This window comes from Colobus angolensis, unplaced genomic scaffold (assembly GCF_000951035.1).
Source record: "Colobus angolensis palliatus isolate OR3802 unplaced genomic scaffold, Cang.pa_1.0 Scaffold544, whole genome shotgun sequence".
In the NCBI taxonomy this organism is placed as follows: Eukaryota; Metazoa; Chordata; class Mammalia; order Primates; family Cercopithecidae; genus Colobus; species Colobus angolensis.
The window spans coordinates 1,835,065-1,855,137 of record NW_012118977.1 but is presented as its reverse complement, the minus strand read 5'-3'; the positions used below and the strand labels follow the sequence as shown (position 1 = coordinate 1,855,137).

Sequence of the window (20,073 nt, the reverse complement as noted above, 5' to 3'; positions counted from 1 at the left end):
ATGAAGGTGGAGGCAGGGTAGCAGGGTGGAGGAGCACCAGCCTTATGGCTGGTATCCTTCAGTGCCAGGCATATGACAGGGGCTCAGTCAGTCTTTGTTGCCATTAAACATTGCAGGAGTTTTCGAACTTTGGGAGGCATAGAAGTGATCACCAGGGGTGGTTGTTAACCTGCAGATTTCTGGGTTTTTATCTCAGAGATTCTGATTCAGAAGACCCATGAGAGAGCCAAGAAATCTGCATCTTTAACCAGACCCCCAGATGTTTCTGATGCAAGTAGCCAGAGGGCTGTAGTTTGAGAATCACTGAACATGTCTGTGAATAATAACGTGTGTGTGAACACAGCCCTACAAATAGGAGGCTTTTAATAAAGAATTAATAAGACGCAGTTCTTTTCAACAGACCATATCTTAGGCATAATTAGATTTCATATTTCATAAATAATTAAGACTCATTGTGTTTTGTTTTTAGAAAAAGACGAAAGTTCTTTGGTTTAAAAAGAAAAGGCAATTAAACATTAATGTATACTTTTCTTTGCAGGGGAAAGAGCAGAATGCGGCACCACCAGGTGAGAGTGGGAGAGTCGTGTTTTCTTTCATCTGCTGCCCGAGGTGGGAGTGGGATGGGGCTGGGGAGGCACTGCTGGGAGCTGGAGAAGCAGGGATGGCTTCTTCACCAATGTCCCCATGGGCTGCTGTGGGTGTGCCTAGGTGAGGCACAGTTGCTGCTTTGCTTCTTCTAGCATTAGACTGACAAAGCCATGCCCCTCCAGGCTGGCGATGGAAGGGGCGCTTTGGGGGCTGCTGTGTGGCAGCAGGGCACCCTCCCTTTGCACTGGCCATCGGGTGAGACAGTATTGTCTACTCAGAGTGGCTGAGGGCAGCCTGTAGGAGCCAGAGGCTGTGGGGTGGCTGTTGACCTCTCTTCCCACCTGCTATACCATGCTGAGCAAACTGCCCAGCCTTACTGCGAGGACCAGCCTGGGGTCCCCATGTACTAAGGCTTTGGGTCAGGCTCAGATTGCGTGCAGCTGGGCACGCGCATGCGCATAGATGTGCACAGACTCTCCCGCTGTCCACACCCTGGCTTGGACCTCACGGGCACTTGGATGGGCTGACGGAAAGTAACACACGAGCAACTTCTGCTTTCTCTTCAGCTCGTTCAACATTCCCTTTTGCGCTTTTCCCTGAGCAGACCAGAGCCAGTGAACACTTTCCACTCAGCAGCTGATAGCTGAGGGGCTGACTTGACTTCCCTTTCAGAAAGCTTAGATTCATAAGTGGCTCTGTCACTGGCCAGGTTGTTTGCTTAGAGCCTATTTCATTTCTGCGTTCCCAGTAAGAGATATTCCACTGCCTACCTGGAATTCAGCCAGTGGCCCAGAGGCCAGCACTTTTCCATCACCTGGCAGTAGAGCGCTACTTTTTGCCTCACTTTCTGGGCCCGAGGACCTGAGGGCATTCTTTTCTTTCCCACAAATGCTTCCCAGTGGCCCCAAATCCCGAGAAACCATCATGTTTGGCAAGAGCAAAGATGAACTCCCAACTCTCTCCTGCGCCTTGGGAAGGGAGTGGGGCAAAGTCTTGGAAAACTCTAGGATTTTCAGTTTCCTGGGCTCAGGATAGGGAGACCGAGGGCTCGACAGAAGTTCAGCGCGTACAGCTGTTCCTCTGGGCTCCGGCAATTTGGAAGCATCAGGACGATTCACACCAGGCGAGGCCCTTCCAGCACATGGGGCGGCAGATGTGCAGGGTCACTTTCGAAGAATCTTTTACAAACCTATAATAATATTTTTTTTTTTTCCTGGCAAGAGAATGTTGTCATAGTCTCAAAACAACAGAAGCTGAATTTTACACCAAATTCTGCAAATAGTGAAACAGATGGGGGATGAATTGAGCTGTCCCTCACTTCCTCCTAATTCCTAGAACTCATGCAGAGAAGTTTGTTCCAGCAGAGTGTGGGAGAGGAGATCTGTAATCAAACCCTTGGCCAGGTCTCAGGGTCGTCCCTCAGCGGAAAGTTGAGGGTTTGTTTTTTTTCGTTTTGTGTTTTAAATAGAGCCCTCTGAAGTCTTCCACACCCTCCTTGACCTAGGGCCTGGGAAATCCAAGCTGAGTTGATCAGACCTCCCACTTAGACACCCTGCATTCAGCTGCAGACATAGCCCTGTGTACTCTGGTTCCTGGTCAAGGTCAAAGTGAACTAAAGTCTTTGTTAGTAAACTAAAAGTCTTCCCTTACCTCCAAAATCATTATCTAACTTGTGGAAATTGTTGCTAACAACGTCTCTGTCCTGTGACTCTCTCTGTATCTTCCATGAACTCCCACATGAGGTGGATATCATTTTTGGATGGTTATTTGAGCAGGATCTCCTCAGCCAAGTTGCTGTTGACCTTGTATAGAGGAACTGGTTTTGCATATGGGCTAGAGTATGTTATATTTTTCTCACACTTCAGAACCTTATCTTAGAATAGACCAAATTCGTAAAAACCCTGTAATTCAGGATGGCCAGATGTGATAATGCACTTAAATTTAAAAGTGTATTGTAAATGTCGAAGCAAGATGCAAATATAAGATTTGATTATTGTGATTCAAATGATGTCTGGCTCCCCTTACCCACGTTGACATACCCTCCTGGTCTGGATTAGAGATGAAATCACTCGAGATCTTGTTCAAGCAGATGCAACACAGTACACAGCCCATGCATAGCCTCCAAGGGCCCGACTGGCATTGCACTACAGCATTGCCACCATTTGGGATGTTGACCTCCAAGTCTATTAGGTTATCTAGGGGAATTTTTCATCACATCCCTTTAGTTGCAGGATAATTTTGAGGCAATTTCCTGTGTTGCCAACGTGTGTTAATTTTCATCTTGATTAAAAGGCAGAAAGGGGACATTGGTCTCTGGTTTCTCTTTCTTCCTCTCTGTGGCTTTCTCTGTTCCTGTTTTCCCTGCCTCTCTTTCTTTCTTTCTTTCCTTTTTGCCCTGCATCTGAGCAGCAGAAGAGATGGAAGGCTTAGGCTGCCCCACTTTCCTTGGCCGGGCTGCCCCCCTGCTCCCCACTTTGTGCCCCACCCAGCACTTCAGTAAGTCAATATAGATTTGATATTGTGCAAAGTTGGGATAGCTACGTTTCCTTGTCAGAGATTCCAGACAGTGCACAGAACACCACACAAAGAAAGAAATCCCCATGTGATTCACGCAGTCCTTTGCTTTCTGGATTGGGCAGGAAAAATGGAAAAACGTATCTTATTTTCCCTTTATTCCACTTTGTAAAATTTAAGAAAAAACAAAAAACACTTAGGACTTTCTTTTAAGGAAACCTTGCAGTTGGGCACCATAGGTTTTTTGATATTGAGTGTCCAACACTGCTTTAAGAGTCTCTGCTCTTCCTGGCCATGAGAATTTAACAGATAATTTAATGTTACTTCTGGATGTTCTATGATATGTTCTATGATAAAATCACTTTCATACTCACACTAGAGCCTTGAGAGTAGGAAGAGCTGAATTTTACCACCAGCCTCAATCACATTTTGTTTGTGTGATCTTAGGCAATTTTCTTCATCTTTTGTGGGCTCATTGACTTTGTATGTAAAGTGAATTGAATATGTTTTCCCAACCTCACAGGGTTGTTGTGAGGTTATCATGCAATGTGATAAGGAAATGATCTGGGAATGTTCAAAAACAAACCAAACACTATGAAAACAGGGTGACAATGTTGCTATCATCAAGTTATTTCTAATCCCCAAACTTAAAACCTTTGGCCTTGTGTCGCATTTTTGACACTCTCTTTTGCCTTTGGTATTTGAAAATTTAAGAGCAGATCTTGTAAGAAATCCCACCCCCGCATACATACATCCTCAAAAAAATAAGTAATTTTTGAAAAAGAAATGACATGGACTTAGCTAACCAAATTGACATAGATCCAAGATGGGCTGGAAATAATCTTGCCTGTTGTTTCTTTTCAAAATTTTGATCTGTGCTGTTATTTTGTTTCCGTTGTTTGGATGGCATGATATTTGGATTCACCTGGTTTTTGCCTATGCATGTACTGGAGCTAGCAGCATTTGCTCAATACTCAAACACCTAGGAGAAGTTGGTTAGAGGTCCCTGGGGATGGCTGGCCTACTGAAGGAGACAGGTACAACAAGCCCAGTCAGCAGAGGCAGCATGAATCTCATTTATCCTGATTGGCTGCATAGTCCAGAGGATTTCTTGCCCACTCACAGAAATCAATGAAGACTTGGGGGACCAGGTCTTTGCTTGTCCTGTGTGGACATTATCTGTGCCTGGCTGAGTCCCCACTTGTTGCTACCCAAATTTTGAACCAAGCCATTTGAAAATGAACTGCCTCTCTTGGTTAGGCGCCCTCTTCCTAACCTTAAAAAGCCCTTTGCCCCAGAAGGCTGGCACCATTGAGTCAGGCCAACTTGTGTGGTGAAATGAGCAAATAAGCCAACACAGGTATATGCATGGTGAGCAATTCTGGAAACAGGTCCAGTGTTTGTGGCCGTTTCACTGGTGAACTGTGGTATGGTTACCCCTCCCTGTGGCCAAGAGTGGAGCATACTTTAGGAATGGAAATCCTAAAGTAAAGCAAGACACTTTCAACCTGATCCCATAGCAAAGGTGACTGGGGTAGATGAGTCCTTGGTTGGAAATAAAAAAGTGCCCTAAGGCTCCATGATGGTGGTCTGGTAGGAAAAACCCTGAACTTGGAGCCAAAGAGTCCTGGGTTTGGGGTCCAGCTCTGTCAGTTCTCCTTCACAGGAGGCTTCAGTTTCTGCCTCCGTAAAATGGGGCCACATATACAGGGTTGAGGTGGCATTAAGTATAATAATGGATTTGAAAGTGGTTTAATTGAAAATGTTCTTGAGGCTGGGTACAGAGGCTCACGCCTGTAATCCTAGCACTTTGGGAGGCCAAGGCGGGCAGATCATGAGGTCAGGAGTTCAAGACCAGCCTGGCCAACATGGTGAAACCCTGTCTCTACTAAAGATACAAAAAATTAGCTGGGCGTGGTGGTGCATGCCTGTAATCCCAGCTACTTGGGAGACTGAGGCAGGAGAATCGCTTGAACCTGGGAGGCAGAGGTTGCAGTGAGCTGAGATCATGCCATTGCACCCCAGCCTGGGTGACAAGGCAAGACTCCGTCTCAAAGGAAAAGAAAAAAAAGAAAGTGTACTTGACTAAAGAACAGGATATTACCATCATCCTGGGGTCACCCAGGGACCCCAAAGAAGTTGCAGCCTCCCTCATGGTATCAGTTTCTTCATCTCTGAAATGAGAATAGTAATTGCCCAGCTCTTAGATCAATGAAATAAAGATTAGTCAAGTGCATTTGAAATGCCAAGAGGCATTAGGAAGATCAGTGCCCTGGTACATTGGGAGTTGAGACTTGGTGATAAATTTAAGCCAAAATAATGAAAATTAACCCTCACAATCATTTTTGAAAGTCTCTTGCTTTCTCAGGCTACAGATTACATCTCTCTCCCCTGATTCCCCCTCCATCTGGTCAGCTTTGCAGGATGGCAGCCTCTGATTGGAGTTTCAATGGTTTCTTGCACATGTCCTATTTTCCCCCTAAGATTTAGAATGCATTTGCGTCATGTAAGAGTTGCTCCTGCTTGGCATCGTGGGTAAATTAAGATCTCCTAAAACATCCAAAGGCCTTCAGATGGAACATTGGAAACCAATGTCTTGGCGGGGGGTCAGGGGCTTCCATTTACATTTTGTGTTCCCCTTTAGTCGTGGGTTGTAAGAGCATCTTTCCCAGTTGTATGTTTATGTTGGTTGCTTTCTTGATTTCTTTTGTTCCGTTTTCCCCTAGGCCCCCCTGTCTTCCCCCTAAACCACAGAAAATGAGGAGACCTAGGCCTCTCTCAGTGTATAGCCATAAACTCTTTAACGGCAGTATGGAAGCATTCATTAAGGTACTTGCTGGGGAGCCATAGAGTCCGCGAATGCACCCAATGTAATGGCAGCCTCTGTCCTCCCGCCTCCCTGCCAGCAGACAGCCCTGTCTTTGGCCAGGCCCTGTGGAGCTAGTTCCTCGCTGCAGCCTACTCTTAGCTTCAGCAAGGACTTTTCACGGGAGCTGCTGTAGCCTCTAACTGGTTGCTCCTAAGTGCCCTGCGCAATTCTCAGCCCTGTGGGGTAGGGATCAGATCATGATAGAACCCAGGGAAGTCCAAGAGGGGTGAAATACCAGCACAGCGGGCCCAGCCAGCCACGCTTCATTGCTTCAGCAACTGCAGTCCTAACACCTGAGGGACAGTCAGAGAAACCCCATTTCCTCACTTCACACCCACGTCTCCCAGGAGAAGCTGGATTGAAAGCAACACAGAGGAAATCCCTGTGGGTATCAGTGTGTTTTTATACACGTGAATTTTTTTTAGTTGCATATATACCAGCAAAGGAAACACATACGATTTTTATGAGAGAAAATCCTCCCACCTGATTTGCTTCCCATTAGGTGGTTTGGGAGAAGGGAGAAAAGTTGAGGTTGCCCCTTTTGAATTCTAGGTTAACCCTTTGTATCTTAAACTAAGTAGTTCAGCTAGGAGAGTTTCTCTTTTCTTTTCTCTTTGGTGTAAAGGATATGAGATTAAGTCATATCAGATATAATGACTCAAGGGAAATTAAGATGATGGAGAAGCGAAGAGCAGCAGCTGGGGAGATACTTGAGGAAGGGGAGAAGCACTCTTAACATTACTTAGAGGAAGCGGGGAAGTCCCTGCAACTGATTTGAGAGCCCACTACCTTCTAATGAAGACACTGTCTGCAGAGAAGATGATAGATATCAATCAGGAGAAAAAGCAAAGGCCCTTGGCCTTTGCCAATGATTTGGGATTTATGGAGGCTGCCCGTGCTCCGGCTCTCTACTCATGATCCTCAGACAGGGTCCAGCACAAGACTTGCAGGACAGCAAGAGACTGGATATGGGTTTGGCCTTAGGCAGGGGAGGGGGTAAGCAGGACCAGCCTGGGTCTCAGGACTGTCTCTCCCTGTGGGCTGAGTTCTGGGGAAGGGAGAGTAGGGAAAAGGGAAAGTGGGAGACCAGGGCCCAAGTTGGGACTGCCCAGGGGTGAGGAATGTCAAGGGCTGCTGTAGGATGCCTAAGAAGACCAAAGCGTAGAGGATTCCCAAAAGGAGGGGCCCATGGGTGTATCAGGAAGGAAGATCAGGAGGTGACCCAGAGGGAGTGGTTTACTGGGTCATGGGAGGGTGGGGCTGTGCCAAAGGAATCTTCTGTCTCCATCCTTCCTCCTCTCTCCCCCAAGACTTTCTTCTTTCACCCTTGCCCATAAAAGAGCCATGGTCCATGGCCGAGAGGGCACTAGTTACTCTCCCTTCCCTCAAGGAGCCAGTAGTGGAGCTTGGGAAATTTTAAACACAAAAGGCAGAAAGTGGAAGGTGATCTAGGATAAGCAACTTGTGAGTTATCCCCACATAAACAAGTTTAGGATAGGTGCAGTGGCTCACACTTGTAATCCTAGAACTTTGGGAGGCTGAGGTAGGACGGCTTGAGCCTGGGAGGTCAAGGCTGCAGTGAGCTACAGTTGTGCCACTACACTCCAGCCTCAGTGACAGAGCAAGACCCTGTCTCGAAAATAAACAACAACAAAAAAAGAATTCAGAGCAAAAAGAGCTATGAGCTCAAGCACAGTAGGCTTCTGGAGGGGCTTTGAAGGAAAGGTGGGAATGCAGAGGAGAATAAAAGGACAAAAGGAATTATTGAAAGGAAGAACAGAAGAAATGAAGGCTCAGAGACAGGGACATCCTCAGTTTGCTTAGGTCTTTGGAAATGGGTGATCAGTCAGGATACTTGGAAGTATCTTATCTGACAGTATTTGACAAGCAGTTGTTCTGTTAAGTATTTTTGTAATAGAGAGGTCCTATATGTAAGATGTGACTATAAAGTAATCTGATTTTATTCCTTCTGACCAACACATCATAACCTAGTCAACCACATGAGCGTTTGCCCCTTTGAGGTAGTCATCTTGGGAAGCCACCTTCTTATCTGAATGTGTCGGCATTGCTGCAGCTGCTTTGGTCAATCTTCTTTAGAGCCTGGAGCATGGCCTTTACCAGTGGGGCCAAGACTATGTATTCAAATGGACACCTTGTCTTTGGAATAGAAAGCTCCGTTTGAAGCTGAGCTTTGCAATGCCATTGGAGGTGCAAAATGGCAAGAGGAATATGCTACAGTGGGGCTGTTCCACTGGCTCTGAAAAGAACACCCCAGCAGCGACAGCCCAGAGCACTTGAGCAGTGGCAGCACTGTTGGAATAAGTGCATCACCTCCTAAGCAGAAAAGTTGGAGGAATAATACTCATTTGACTGGGAAAAAAGGTGTGTTTGCTAAATACTATTTCATTCATTCATTCATTCATTCATTCATTCATTCATTCATTCATTCATTCATTCATTTATTTATTGAGGCAGTCTCGTTGTGTCGCCCAGGCTGGAGTACAGTGGCACAATCATGGCTCACTGCAGCCTTGACTTCTTGGGCTCAAGTGATCCTCCCACCTCAGCCTCCCGAGTAGCTGCGGCTACATGCATGCACCACCATGCTTGGCTAATTAAAACATTTTTTTTTTTTTTTTGTAGTGACAGGATCTTACTATGTTGCCCAGGCTTGTCTTGAACTCCTGGGCCCAAGGGATCCTTCTGGCTTGGCCTCCCAAAGTTCTGGGATTATAGGCATGCGCCACTGCGCCTGGCCTTACTATTGCATTGCTTTATAGTCGCACTGTACTCATCACATACCATCAGCGCAGTTCCACAAACTCATACTGTGCACCTACTACGAGCTAGGTGGTCGATGTTTTACAGCACAGTTCTGCTGTGAAAGGTTATTAACTTTCAGAGAATGAAAAGGCAGTATAATGTATTCAATCCTTCAACTATTGAGAATGGATTTTAATTTTCTGTTATAATTCACATGCCATCTGAAAGAACATTGAACTAAGAGTCCCCAGCTTTGAAAAACCACACCTGTGAAAAGGTTTTTAATAAAATAACATCACTGGGACTTCACAATTATAATGGCTTAGAGGGACAAGGAAGCATCCCTGGGGTTAATAATCATAAGTAAATGTTGCTGCAGTTTGATTTCTACATTTCTCGGACCCTACCTGAATAAACAAAAGCCTTTCAAAATCCTTGATGTTTTTTCCTCCTCCTCTCAGACAAAAGGAGAACTCATTTTTGTAAGAGCCAGTTTTGAAGCCCAGGAGGTTCACCTCTGGGACAAGGGGAGAATCCTTATCTTGTTTCTGTAAAATAAGCATGATAATTACCTACTTTATGATCCTTTGTGAGGAGGATTAAATGAGCCAATATATGTTATGTTTCTAGAGCACTGGATGGCACATAGTAAGCACTATGTATTACCTATGATTATTAGCATTAATTTTAGCATATTGCTCATAGAGCCTGTTTGACCAGGCTGTTCACTCAGTTCTGGGATTCTGGTAGATTTAGTCAGCATGTCAAGTAGCAGACAGTTCCAGTTGTTGAGATACTGAGAACTGGACAGATGACACTAACTAGAAAGCACACATCCTCCAGGAGCCTGGATGGGACAAGTGCTCACCCCAGAGACAGACCTGCTGCACAGTGGAAAGAGCTGACGGCACTCCCCTGAAAATGGGCATTATCAGTGGCTTTTAGTGAAAGTAAAGGCTCCCATTCTCCCCCAAGCTCATGAAGGCATTCTGACTCAACTTCCCTTCCTCCTCCAAGCCTTTCTCAGCTTTTGTATTCCTTAGTGCCAGTGTAAGGGTCAAGAGGGGAGGAAGGAGAGCAAAGTCAAGTGGATACCCAAGAAAAGCAACTGAGGGTGTATGGCAGGGAAACATGGGAAGCTGTTGGGCCTTTATCTCTAGGATTCTATCAGGTGGAATCCTATGGGCCTCTATCCAAAGGGTACCTTGTAGACATGATCTTGTTAGAACTGAACTTTTTACCAACAGTGAGGGTTCTTGAGCTGAATTCCAGGACATTGTTCCAGTAGACATAAAGGTGTATTTCTCTCCTTTTTGTGGGCAGCTAGACATACCTTATGGGGTCATAGGTAGGCTTTTGTCCATGGGTGCATAAACAGTCCCTTTTGTTGAAGAGAAGCTAGGTACAGGGACGGGAATGGGTCCAGTCCACACAGTTGCTGCTGTTTCACAAGGACTGAAAGAGGCCCCCATGTCAACTGGTGTCTGGGAGGGCAGCTAAGGCAGCCACATGGGAAGGCTGGCTGGGCGGCTTCCAGAAGTCCCATGAGGCTCCCAGGCTCAGGGGTGACCCTCCCCACAGGCCGGCTATTTGACAGGCTCCCCAGGACCTTGGCTGGCTGCCATTGCATTTCGGCGTTCACGAACTCTGAAGGATCTGCTTACTCTAACTGATCTTATTCCTGCATAATCTTTTCTTTTTCTCCTGCTCTGCTGCCTGTTTATTTTTTGTTATCAGAGGAAGAAGAAATGCTCGAACCAGGAACCAGGTATTTACTAGAAAGGCCCGTTAGCCCCATTCACCGCGATGGAAACTGTCTTTAGTGCTGACTTCCAGAACAGAGCCCACCTTGCCTGTTGCTGATGGGTCCATATTCTTGTCCTGTCCCTGGGCACAGTCAATCAAGGAAAGAATTCACAGGTGGGGTGTGGAGGAGCCAAGAACGTATCCAAATCCATACTGTCTTCACAAGAGCATATTACATGTGCCTCATTGTTTACTTACCTTGTGAGAAGGCTAGGCCTTTGATTTGGCCCCTTTTAAAGAAAGTTTAAAAGAATTTGATGCTCTTTAAGTGGCCTGGAATAACAGAGAGGCCAACCAATAATGGAATCCAAAAGAAAATGTCTCCCCTCGCCATAATCGTTTGTGGCTGTAGACCAGTCTAGGAAGATGTCATTGAAAATACATTCACATCCCAGGTGCCTGTGTTGAGAATTGCATCTTTTTCAGCCTTTTAGAGTAAGGTTGGCCCCTAGATCGCCAATGGCTGACATCAGCTGCCTCTAGAACTTTTCCCTGTGACATGTTTATTGTTAAATGCAGTATGCATCTGGGTGTTTAGTTGTGATTTCATGAGTAGAACTGGTCTTCCCTTCTTAGAGCTCAAAATTTCCACTGGGGGCCAGCCTTGCTTCTCCCGTGGTGTGCCCTTAATTCTGACATCAGGTAAATAGGATGAGGACTTGATTCTTGAGCACTGAGAAAATAGTGTTGAGTTGGGACAAAGTGGAGGGGGAGGCAGAGAACTCTTCAAGGCCAGACTCCAGCAGCCTCAATGAGGTGATTGATTCCCTCTCCATTGCCCAAGTGGGCCTGCCAGGCCTCCTGAGCCCAGGTTCCTTTCCAGTTGGATAAGAAGACAGAGCATTTCTTTAAAATGATCATAGCTATGCCTTTTTGTGCACACAGCTGAAGACTCTCTATTGTGACTGTCTGTGGAGACTTTAGGATTAGCAGTTCCTTGCTTGTTTTCCTACTAATCTGATGGTACTAATATTCTGGCTTGAGTCTGTAATCTGTGTTTGCAGTGTCTTTTTCCTGTGATGGTTGTCAGGTCCCATAAAACTCACGATTTTTCTTTTCTCAAGGATTCAGGACAAGCTATACCACTTGTAGTTGAGAGCTGCATCCGTTACATCAATTTATATGGTAAGCTGGATCTTGGGCCAGTGTTTTCAGCAATATGCAGAACAGGTGCTAGGCTGTTCTGATAGGAAATGAGATTCTAATTTGTCCTGGAAGACTTCCCATCACAGCTCTGCTTTTGAGGGGGAAAGTACTGCACACAGCAGCTGCTCCTCTGAGTGCTGCTTTTGAGTGTGTTGGGGGATGGAGATCATGGTGAGAGGATCCAAGAACTAGGAAAACCGGAGAGTAGAAAGGGCATGGACAAGAGAACTCAAACCTACAGCTCTGTGCTTTGAGCACTGAATGGAGTTTGCCAATAAATCAGCTAATACTACTAGATTATAAGCTCCATGAAGGTATTAGGTTGATGCCAACGTAATTGTGGCTTTTGCCATTACTTTTGAATGGGCAAAACTGCAATTACTTTTGCGCCAACCTAATAATGGTGTCTGGGATTTGTTAATTTAACCTCTCCCAAGTCCCGGCCAGAATGTACTCTAGAGTCTAGCTCTTCTTGAAGGCAGAACATGTCTGTGTACAGGGAAGGAAAGGTATTGATACAGAACTTCTTGTGGCCTTTTCCTTTAAGCTCAAACAGAAGATCACAGATTATGAAGCAGATGTGTCCAAGGATTGTGGCCAGCTGTACTTCACCGTGAAAGCCATTTTTGGAGACATTCATAGGGAATGACTCTGTTATAAAGAATCGGGGGAAGAAAGGGACAAGCAATGGGCAGAGTCACTGGTATTCCCAGTGATCTAATGAACTCAAGGTCTCATGGATTTACTACTTCTTTTTCTGTATGTTTCTTTTTTAGGACTCCAGCAGCAGGGGATCTTCAGAGTGCCAGGATCTCAGGTGGAAGTCAATGACATCAAAAATTCCTTTGAGAGAGGTGGGTGCAGAGTGACCATCTTAAGCTTGTGTGTTAAGCTTGTGGCCAGGGGAAGCCAGGGTGATGTTCACATGTGTCTCAGAGCCAGTGGTGTGCAGAAGCTGGCCTGCAGTGGTTTGCAGGAGCTGATTGTGCATATCTCTTTCCAACTTCACATTCGGTGACTTTGTCCTGGTATGGACAAGCATACCAAAGGACAAGCTTGTTCCTTTGGAACAAGCATGGCTGGAATGTTTACACCACAGAAATTGGCAAACACTAAGTTCTAATTGTTTCCTGCCAAAGAGCTAACTGTTTAACATTCACCTACCACCAGCACCAGCACCAGCACCGCTACCAGTACTACAATTACTGCTACTACTGCTATTACTACTATTACTGCTTATGGGTGACTCTTCAGTGGGCTGCACAGTGGTTGCTGGGAAGGGGTGCCTTGTAAAGAGCTCTGGAATATTTACGTGAATCTGTAAAGGATGCTACATTTTAGAATTGGAAGAACATAGAAAACACTGAGTGACTTTTAGAATATCCTAATTTTTAATTTTTTATGCAGTGTTTTTGGCAAGCCACACATTGGGAGGAAGAGATTATATACGCCTTCCACCCCTGGAGAGATGACCTAGTTCCCATTTTGATTTGAGCAAGGATATGAAACTTATTAGAAGTGAGGTGGACCACTAGACCAGGACACATGTGATATATTTGGTGTAGCCTCTCTGGTCTTCAGAATCCCTGATAGGAACAGATGGCCAGTGACAGTGTCCAAGCCAAGTAAGGACTCACTGGGTCAGGAAATGCTCAATTCTTCTTACACCTCTGCCTTTGAATATTTAGTGCTTATCTCACTGCTACACTGAAATGGAAAATCCATGCATTTTCATTTGAGGAAATATTTTCAATCCTGCTCCCTGATTCTAGAACAAAACCTAGCATTAGCAAGTCCATAACCTCATCCCAGGGGAGGAAAGAAGAGTTGGAATATCGGTATCCCACGTAATATATCTGCCTGCAGTTTTCCAGTATTTGAAAAGGTCATGTCTCCACAGTCCACCCCTTCTCAACTCTGATTTACTGCCTTCTCTGAGTGGTTCTGGCACTGAGGACCCCAATCCCATACCCCTTTACTAGCAGTACATCACATCCCGAAAGGTATGGTTTACCCCTGTTGGCTGTGCTCTGAGCAGGCCTCTCTGTGTGCTTCCACCCATAGAATTCTTCCTACTTATTACCTAGCTCCCCTCCCACCCCAAAGGAGCTGCCTGTTGGGCAAATTATCTGCCTCCCAGTCATCTCCATTCCATCCTGCCATGGAGGAAGCATTCTGCAGCCCCAAGCAGTACTGCTATGGCCCCCAGGCACAGACCCTCTGTGGATGTAGGCACTCTGGCTTGGAACCATCTGGAGACAATGAGATTTGTCTGCATGTCATGCTCAGTGGCCTTCTAGGGTCTAGGGGAGCTTCATTTCTGGAGCTTACTCGAGAATCTTGGGTGCTTAGAACCAGGGAGCCCCAGGACCCCCTTGCTCCAAGCTCCTACTCAGCCATGTATTCATTCACTCAACAAGCATGCACTGAGCCCTATACCATATAAGGTAATGGACTAGGACCTGGAAATGCAATATGAACAAAACACAGTCACTACTAGTAGGGGAGCCAGTTTAGTCAACAGCCAGTATAATCAGTGCAATGATGGAGTAGGCACTGGGGAGCGTAGGAGCCCCTAGCCCAGCCTGGATGGAGTGGAGAGGAATAGCGAAGCCAGGGAAGGCTTCCTTGGGAAAAATGCCTAAACTGAGGCTTGAAGAGTAAGAGCCAGGGGAAGCAGGGGCAAAGAAAGGGCATTCCAAACCAAGGGAACAGCATGTGCAAAAGCCAGGAAGCAAGAGGCCTCTCCCATCCGCGTCCATGTTGCAAGTATCATTTGTCATTGCTCTGAGCCTCTCTTGGCAGCACTGGACAGTCCAATCCATAATGTTGCTTCTTAGTTTTCCCCAACTTCTTACACTCCTGCTGGCCCTGTGTTCATTTATAATGAACAGAACCATAGTCTGGAATCTTTGCTGGTTCCCTCCTCCTGGGCTCATCCCATTATACAGAATGCCTTGTCACCCTGCCTTGAATCTCATGGGCAAACTCACTGCATGGTGCCTCCAGCCTGGCAACCACTTTGCCTGGCATTTCCCTGCCTCTCCATATTCTGTAGATAACCTTGTTGCCACAGGCAACCCTACCCTTTCCCTATCCCAGTAGCACTGCTTTTTTCCTTCTTGAATGTGATTTTCTAAGGTCAGCACCTCCTGTCACTTGCTTTGGTGCTTTGCAGGGTTGATGTGCAATTTAAAAGAATTCTCTGCTCCTAACAAGCCTTGGATTGCCTCGGGCAGAGCCCAGCTGGGCAGAGAACACCTAAACTAAATCTCAGCTGCAAAAAATATTTTCTCCTTTTTCTTTCCCTCACGAATGCAGTTGGCCTTACTCCCTCTCCCCATCGTTCCAAAACGAATCTCATTCTCTCGCCAGCCTGGTCCTTCTGGTCCACCTGAGTCGACAATGAAGCATGCTTTCTTCTAAAAGAATCGTTCTAGTATGTCTTTTTTATAAAAATCCTTTCCTGGATTTTCTGGGCTGGCCAGTGCCAGATTTCTCACTTATTCTTTTCTGTTCCTTGACATTCACCAAGCATATGCCCTGGGTTTGGCTCCTCACCTGGCTGACGCTCAGGGCCGCCTCCTCCCACCCCTCCCCAGACTAGGGTCTTCCCTCTTCCTGGCCCTCAGCCTGCTTATCTCCATGTTTCCCTGGCGACAGGGTGGCCCAAACCTGGGCCCAGCTCAATGTTTCTCTTCTCGCCCACTCTTCACATCCCACATGGTTTAACTCGTGACTAAATTTCCTCTCCAAACCAGTATGCCATGTTTTTCCTTTCTTCCTGTATTTTATTTATTTATTTGAGATGGAGTCTCCCTCTGTCACCAGGCTCGGCTCACTGCAACCTCCGCTTCCCAGGTTCAAGTGATTCTCTTGCCTCAGCCTCCTGAGTAGCTGGGACTACAGGCGTGTGCCCCCTCGCCTGGCTAATTTTTTATATTTTTAGTAGAGACACGGTTTCACCATGTTGGCCAGGATGGTCTCCATCTCCTGACCTCGTGATCTACCAGTCTCAGCCTCCCAAAGTGCTGAGATTACAGGCATGAGCCATTGCGCCCGGCCAATTTATTTATTTTTTGAGACAGGGTCTCTGCCTCCCCCAGTTCAGGTGATCCTCCCACCTCAGCACCCTTCCACCCCACCAAGTAGCTGGGATTACAGGTGTGTGCCACCATGCCTGGCACATTTTTGTATTTTTTGTAGAGATGGGCTTTCGCCATTGAACGCCTGGGCTCAAAGCGATGCACCGAACTGAACTCAACCTCCAGAATTGCTGAGCCACTGCCCCCAGCCTTTTCATTTTATTTTTAAAATTTAAATCCTCTAATCCCTGCAGGGTGCCCATTCTTCACCAGTTGTTAAATGGGTCTTGTTCTTCCTTGGCTCTGTTTTTCCCTTCCCGGGGCAGAGGTCTTCCCAAAGTTTCTTGCTTAAGGCTGTTGAAAGGAGAATGGTTTTCTTTTCCTTAAGCTCCTGAAAAGTGATAACATGTTGGAAATCCATTCCTGGCTTATTATTCCTAAATCTACTTTTTTTTTTCCTTCTCATATGAGTCAACCAGAGTTTTAGTTGAAATTCTTTTTGTTGTTGTCGTCAGTAAATCTTAAATTCCCTGCTCAAGTTTTGAGCTCTCCCTATAAATCTTCTGGCAAAATGAAGGAGAGAAAAAAAAACACACATCATGAAAAGGCAAGAATTAGCTGCTGAGCTGTGGAGTGAGCTGTGGTTTGCTCTTGTCTCCCAGAGGGTCCCCCACAAACCTCTCTGGGTGCCCTCTTTGTATGCACAGATGGGAGTGCTGAGGTCTCTCCTTATGTGGAGGGGTGCCTTGCCAAGGAGGCAGTGGCTCTCTCCTCTGTGCAGATCTACGCAGGGTTTGGATGTGGGACTAAAGCCATGCCGTATAGGCTCTGGCACACTCTTGACTCTGGATCTGCCCCTTCTGAGATCTGGGTCCTGCCTCGAGAAGAGGGATGGAACCAGGAGATGCTGGGCGGGGTTGTCATGTCGAGGGCCTTGAGGACCTGTGGCCAGAGAAAACTGCCCTCGTGAGAGAGACTGACTCCAGGCTTCCAGCAGCAGGTCTGACAGAGCCTTTAAGCACACACTGTGTGCTCAGTCTCTGCCCTGGGCGCAGCCCTGTCTTAAAGCCTTTGGCAACGCCCAGGTGATCTGAATAAAAGTAAGCTCCAGGCAGAGCAATTCAGTAACAATGCCACCTCCCCAGGACATTAGCTAGCCAAGTGTGAACATGTCTTTCCTTCAGATTTGCCTGGAATGTTAGCTCTAATTCTCCTCTTGGAGAAAGCCGTCATTCACAGGAACCATCCAGCTCATCTCCAGCTCTGGAATTCCATTCTCAGAGCCAAAACTGACTAGCTTGTAGAGAGCCAAAGTCCTGGGCTAGTTGCAAAGAATGTTTGGGCAGCTCAATTTATGGACTGAGGGCCTTGCAGGAGGAATGACAAGAACTAATGGCGTATGTATGTGTATGTATGCATATGCAAAGTCAATATGCCAATCATGCTTAACAACAGGAGCTAGTAGTACTAGGCAATATTGAGGAAAATATCCATGTGTTTTTGAATTATGAGACCACAGAAATGATGTGTGGAGCTAATAGGGAAACAGTTTAATATGGTACGGTTTTTGAATTCCTTAGGCTGCCACAGGGATAGAGAGGGAGGCTAAGGAGGTGAGACTTGGACATCCCCCACCCCAGTTCAACTAAGACAGCTTTGTTCTGTAAGTTGGGGTTTCATAGGAACTTCTTTACTGAGAAAAAAAAGGTTGAGATTTTACTGTAAAGGATGAAAGGAAGGAAAGTAGGTAAATATATACCTACCTACATAAGCAGGCATACATACAGATAGATCCAAAAATCACAGGTTGAAGAAAGTATATCAGGGATTATGAGACCTTGGAGCTGCCAGTATCTGTTGTTGACTTTGTGATTGTGGGCACATTGCTTCATCTGCCAGGGCCTCAGCTCTCCCAGAGGAGAGAACGGTGGTATTGGAACCATGTCTCCCTTAGTGACATGCAATGCTGTTGTAAGGGTTAGGAGAGTTCGTATGTACAAATGTTCTTCTCACTTGAGAAGTGCTGTGTGAATACAGGCAATTTTTTGGTGTGTTTATTTTCTCTCTTCCTTCCCTACAAGGAAGTCTTATGGAGGCAGCATTCTCACCTCCTCCAGTGGGAACATTTGAGAGACTGACCTATCCAACACCAGTATCTGGGCCACCATGCATGGTTGTTCACCCTGGACACTGCACAAGGCTGCCCAGCCAAGAGAACAGATGAGAACTGAACTCTGGCTCATGCTCTGTACACTGCAAGCCCTGGTGCAGGAAGGCAGGGGGACCATTCTCTAATTCATACTGAAGCATGTTGGGGCTAGGGAGGCTCTGGCAGTGACATGTATTCACTTCCCACGGAAGCAGAGTAAAGAGATCCAAGGACGAGTTTCCAGTTCTGCTTTTCATTGCTTGCCAGCCCTGGAAGTGCTCTTAGCTGTTCAGGAGGAGGAGCATCCATTGTGCGGATGTCTCTGAACATCTCAGGAAAGCAGCAGAAGGCTCCCTGCTGCCTTTCACCACCCCTATGGAAATTCACAGTGGTGAACCTGCCTAGCAGCTCTGATTAAATTGAAAAGTGCTCCCTGAAATACCATTTGCCCTTGTCCAATTGGCAAAAATTCCAAACACTGACAATATGCCAGGGGCAGGGTTGTGGAAAACAACATTCTTGAGATGGTGTTGTTGGTAGGAATATAAAATGGCGTAGCCCCATTGAAGAATTTGACCCTGTCTGATAAAACTGTGTATATGTCTACCCTATGACGCAGCCATTCCACTTCTGGGAACTGATCCCAGAGATCTGCCTCCATGCATACAAAAACACAAGAATATTCACTGTGGCAATATTTATAATAACCAAATAGTGGAAAGAAGTGAAATGTTGACCCGTAAGAGATTGATTGCATAAATTATGGTCTATCCATGAAGTAAGAGTACTTTGCAGCCTTTAAAAAAAATAAATAGGCCGGGCGCGGTGGCTCACGCCTGTAATCCCAGCACTTTGGGAAGCCGAGACGGGCGGATCACGAGGTCAGGAGATCGAGACCATCCTGACTAACACGGTGAAACCCTGTCTCTACTAAAAATACAAAAATTAGCCGGGCGCGGTGGCGGGCACCTGTAGTCCCAGCTACACGGGAGGCTGAGGCAGGAGAATGGCGTAAACCCGGGAGGTGGAGCTTGCAGTGAGTGGAGATCGTGCCACTGCACTCCAGCCTGGGCAACAGAGCGTCATTCATAAATAAATAAATAAATAAATAAATAAATAAATAAATAAATAAATAAATGAATGAATGAATGAATGAATGAATGAATGAATGAATGAATGAATGAATGAATGAATGAATAAATATCTCCGCGAACTAATGTGGAGGGATTTCCAGGATTTCTTGTTAGGTGAAGAAAGAAGTTTATTTAGAAGTATACTACATTCTTCTATGTAAGAAATAAGAGGATATTAAAAATAGGCCTATGTATTTGCTTACACAGCAGGACAAACCAGAAACTAATGAAAATGGTTAAATATAAGGTGTGGAGGACAGAAGGATAAGGATAGGGCTTCTCTGAGTGCAACTTTTGACTTTTGGACCCTATAAATGCTTTGTGCATTCAAAACTGTAAATTTAAAAAAAGGATTTCTAAAAGAAATTTAATACCTAAAATAGAAAACCAAGTATGCCACCTATCAAATTGGTAACTACAGAGAATAACTTTTGAACATGTACTCCGATCATACATTTTTAAGAGCTTTATTGAATTACATACCATAAGGCTCACCCATTTTTTAAAGTACACATTTCATGCAAATCAAAACCATAAACATCATCTCACCCCAATTAAAATGGCTGTTATGAAAAAGGCAAACAATAACAGATGCTGACAAGGATGCAGGCAAAAGGGAACTCTTATATACTGTGGGTGGGAATGTAAATTAATACAGCCACTATGGAAAGCAGCATGGAAATTTCTCAAAAAACTAAAAATAGAACTACCATACCATTCAGCAATCCCACTACTGGGTATTTATCTAAAGGAGAATAAATCAATGTATCAAAAGGATACCTGCACTCCCATGTTTACTGCAGCACTATTCACAACAGCAAAGATACAGAAGCAACCTACGGGTCCACCAATACACAAATGGAAAAGGAAAATGTGGTGTATAATATATAGTGGAATACCATCCAGCCACAAAGAAGAATGAAATCATGTCATTTGCAGCAACATGTATGGAACTGGAGGACATTATGTCAAGTGAAATAAGCCAGGCTCAGAAAGAAGATTACTGCATGTTCTCACTCT

General features: G+C 45.6%; 1 protein-coding gene across 2 annotated transcripts in view; it reads left to right on the top strand.

Moving 5' to 3' along the window:
- SRGAP3 (SLIT-ROBO Rho GTPase activating protein 3) overlaps positions 1 to 20,073 on the top strand; it is a 95,811-nt gene that overhangs the window by 38,246 nt on the left and 37,492 nt on the right. The window contains exons 8-11 of one of the 2 annotated variants that reach the window (XM_011961282.1): positions 539 to 566; positions 10,472 to 10,502; positions 11,605 to 11,665; positions 12,463 to 12,540. In XM_011961282.1, coding sequence (XP_011816672.1) covers positions 539 to 566; positions 10,472 to 10,502; positions 11,605 to 11,665; positions 12,463 to 12,540 — 198 coding nt within the window. Of the gene's footprint in view, positions 1 to 538; positions 567 to 5,828; positions 5,932 to 10,471; positions 10,503 to 11,604; positions 11,666 to 12,462; positions 12,541 to 20,073 lie in introns of both variants that reach the window. The other variant, XM_011961281.1, reaches the window with a different exon arrangement.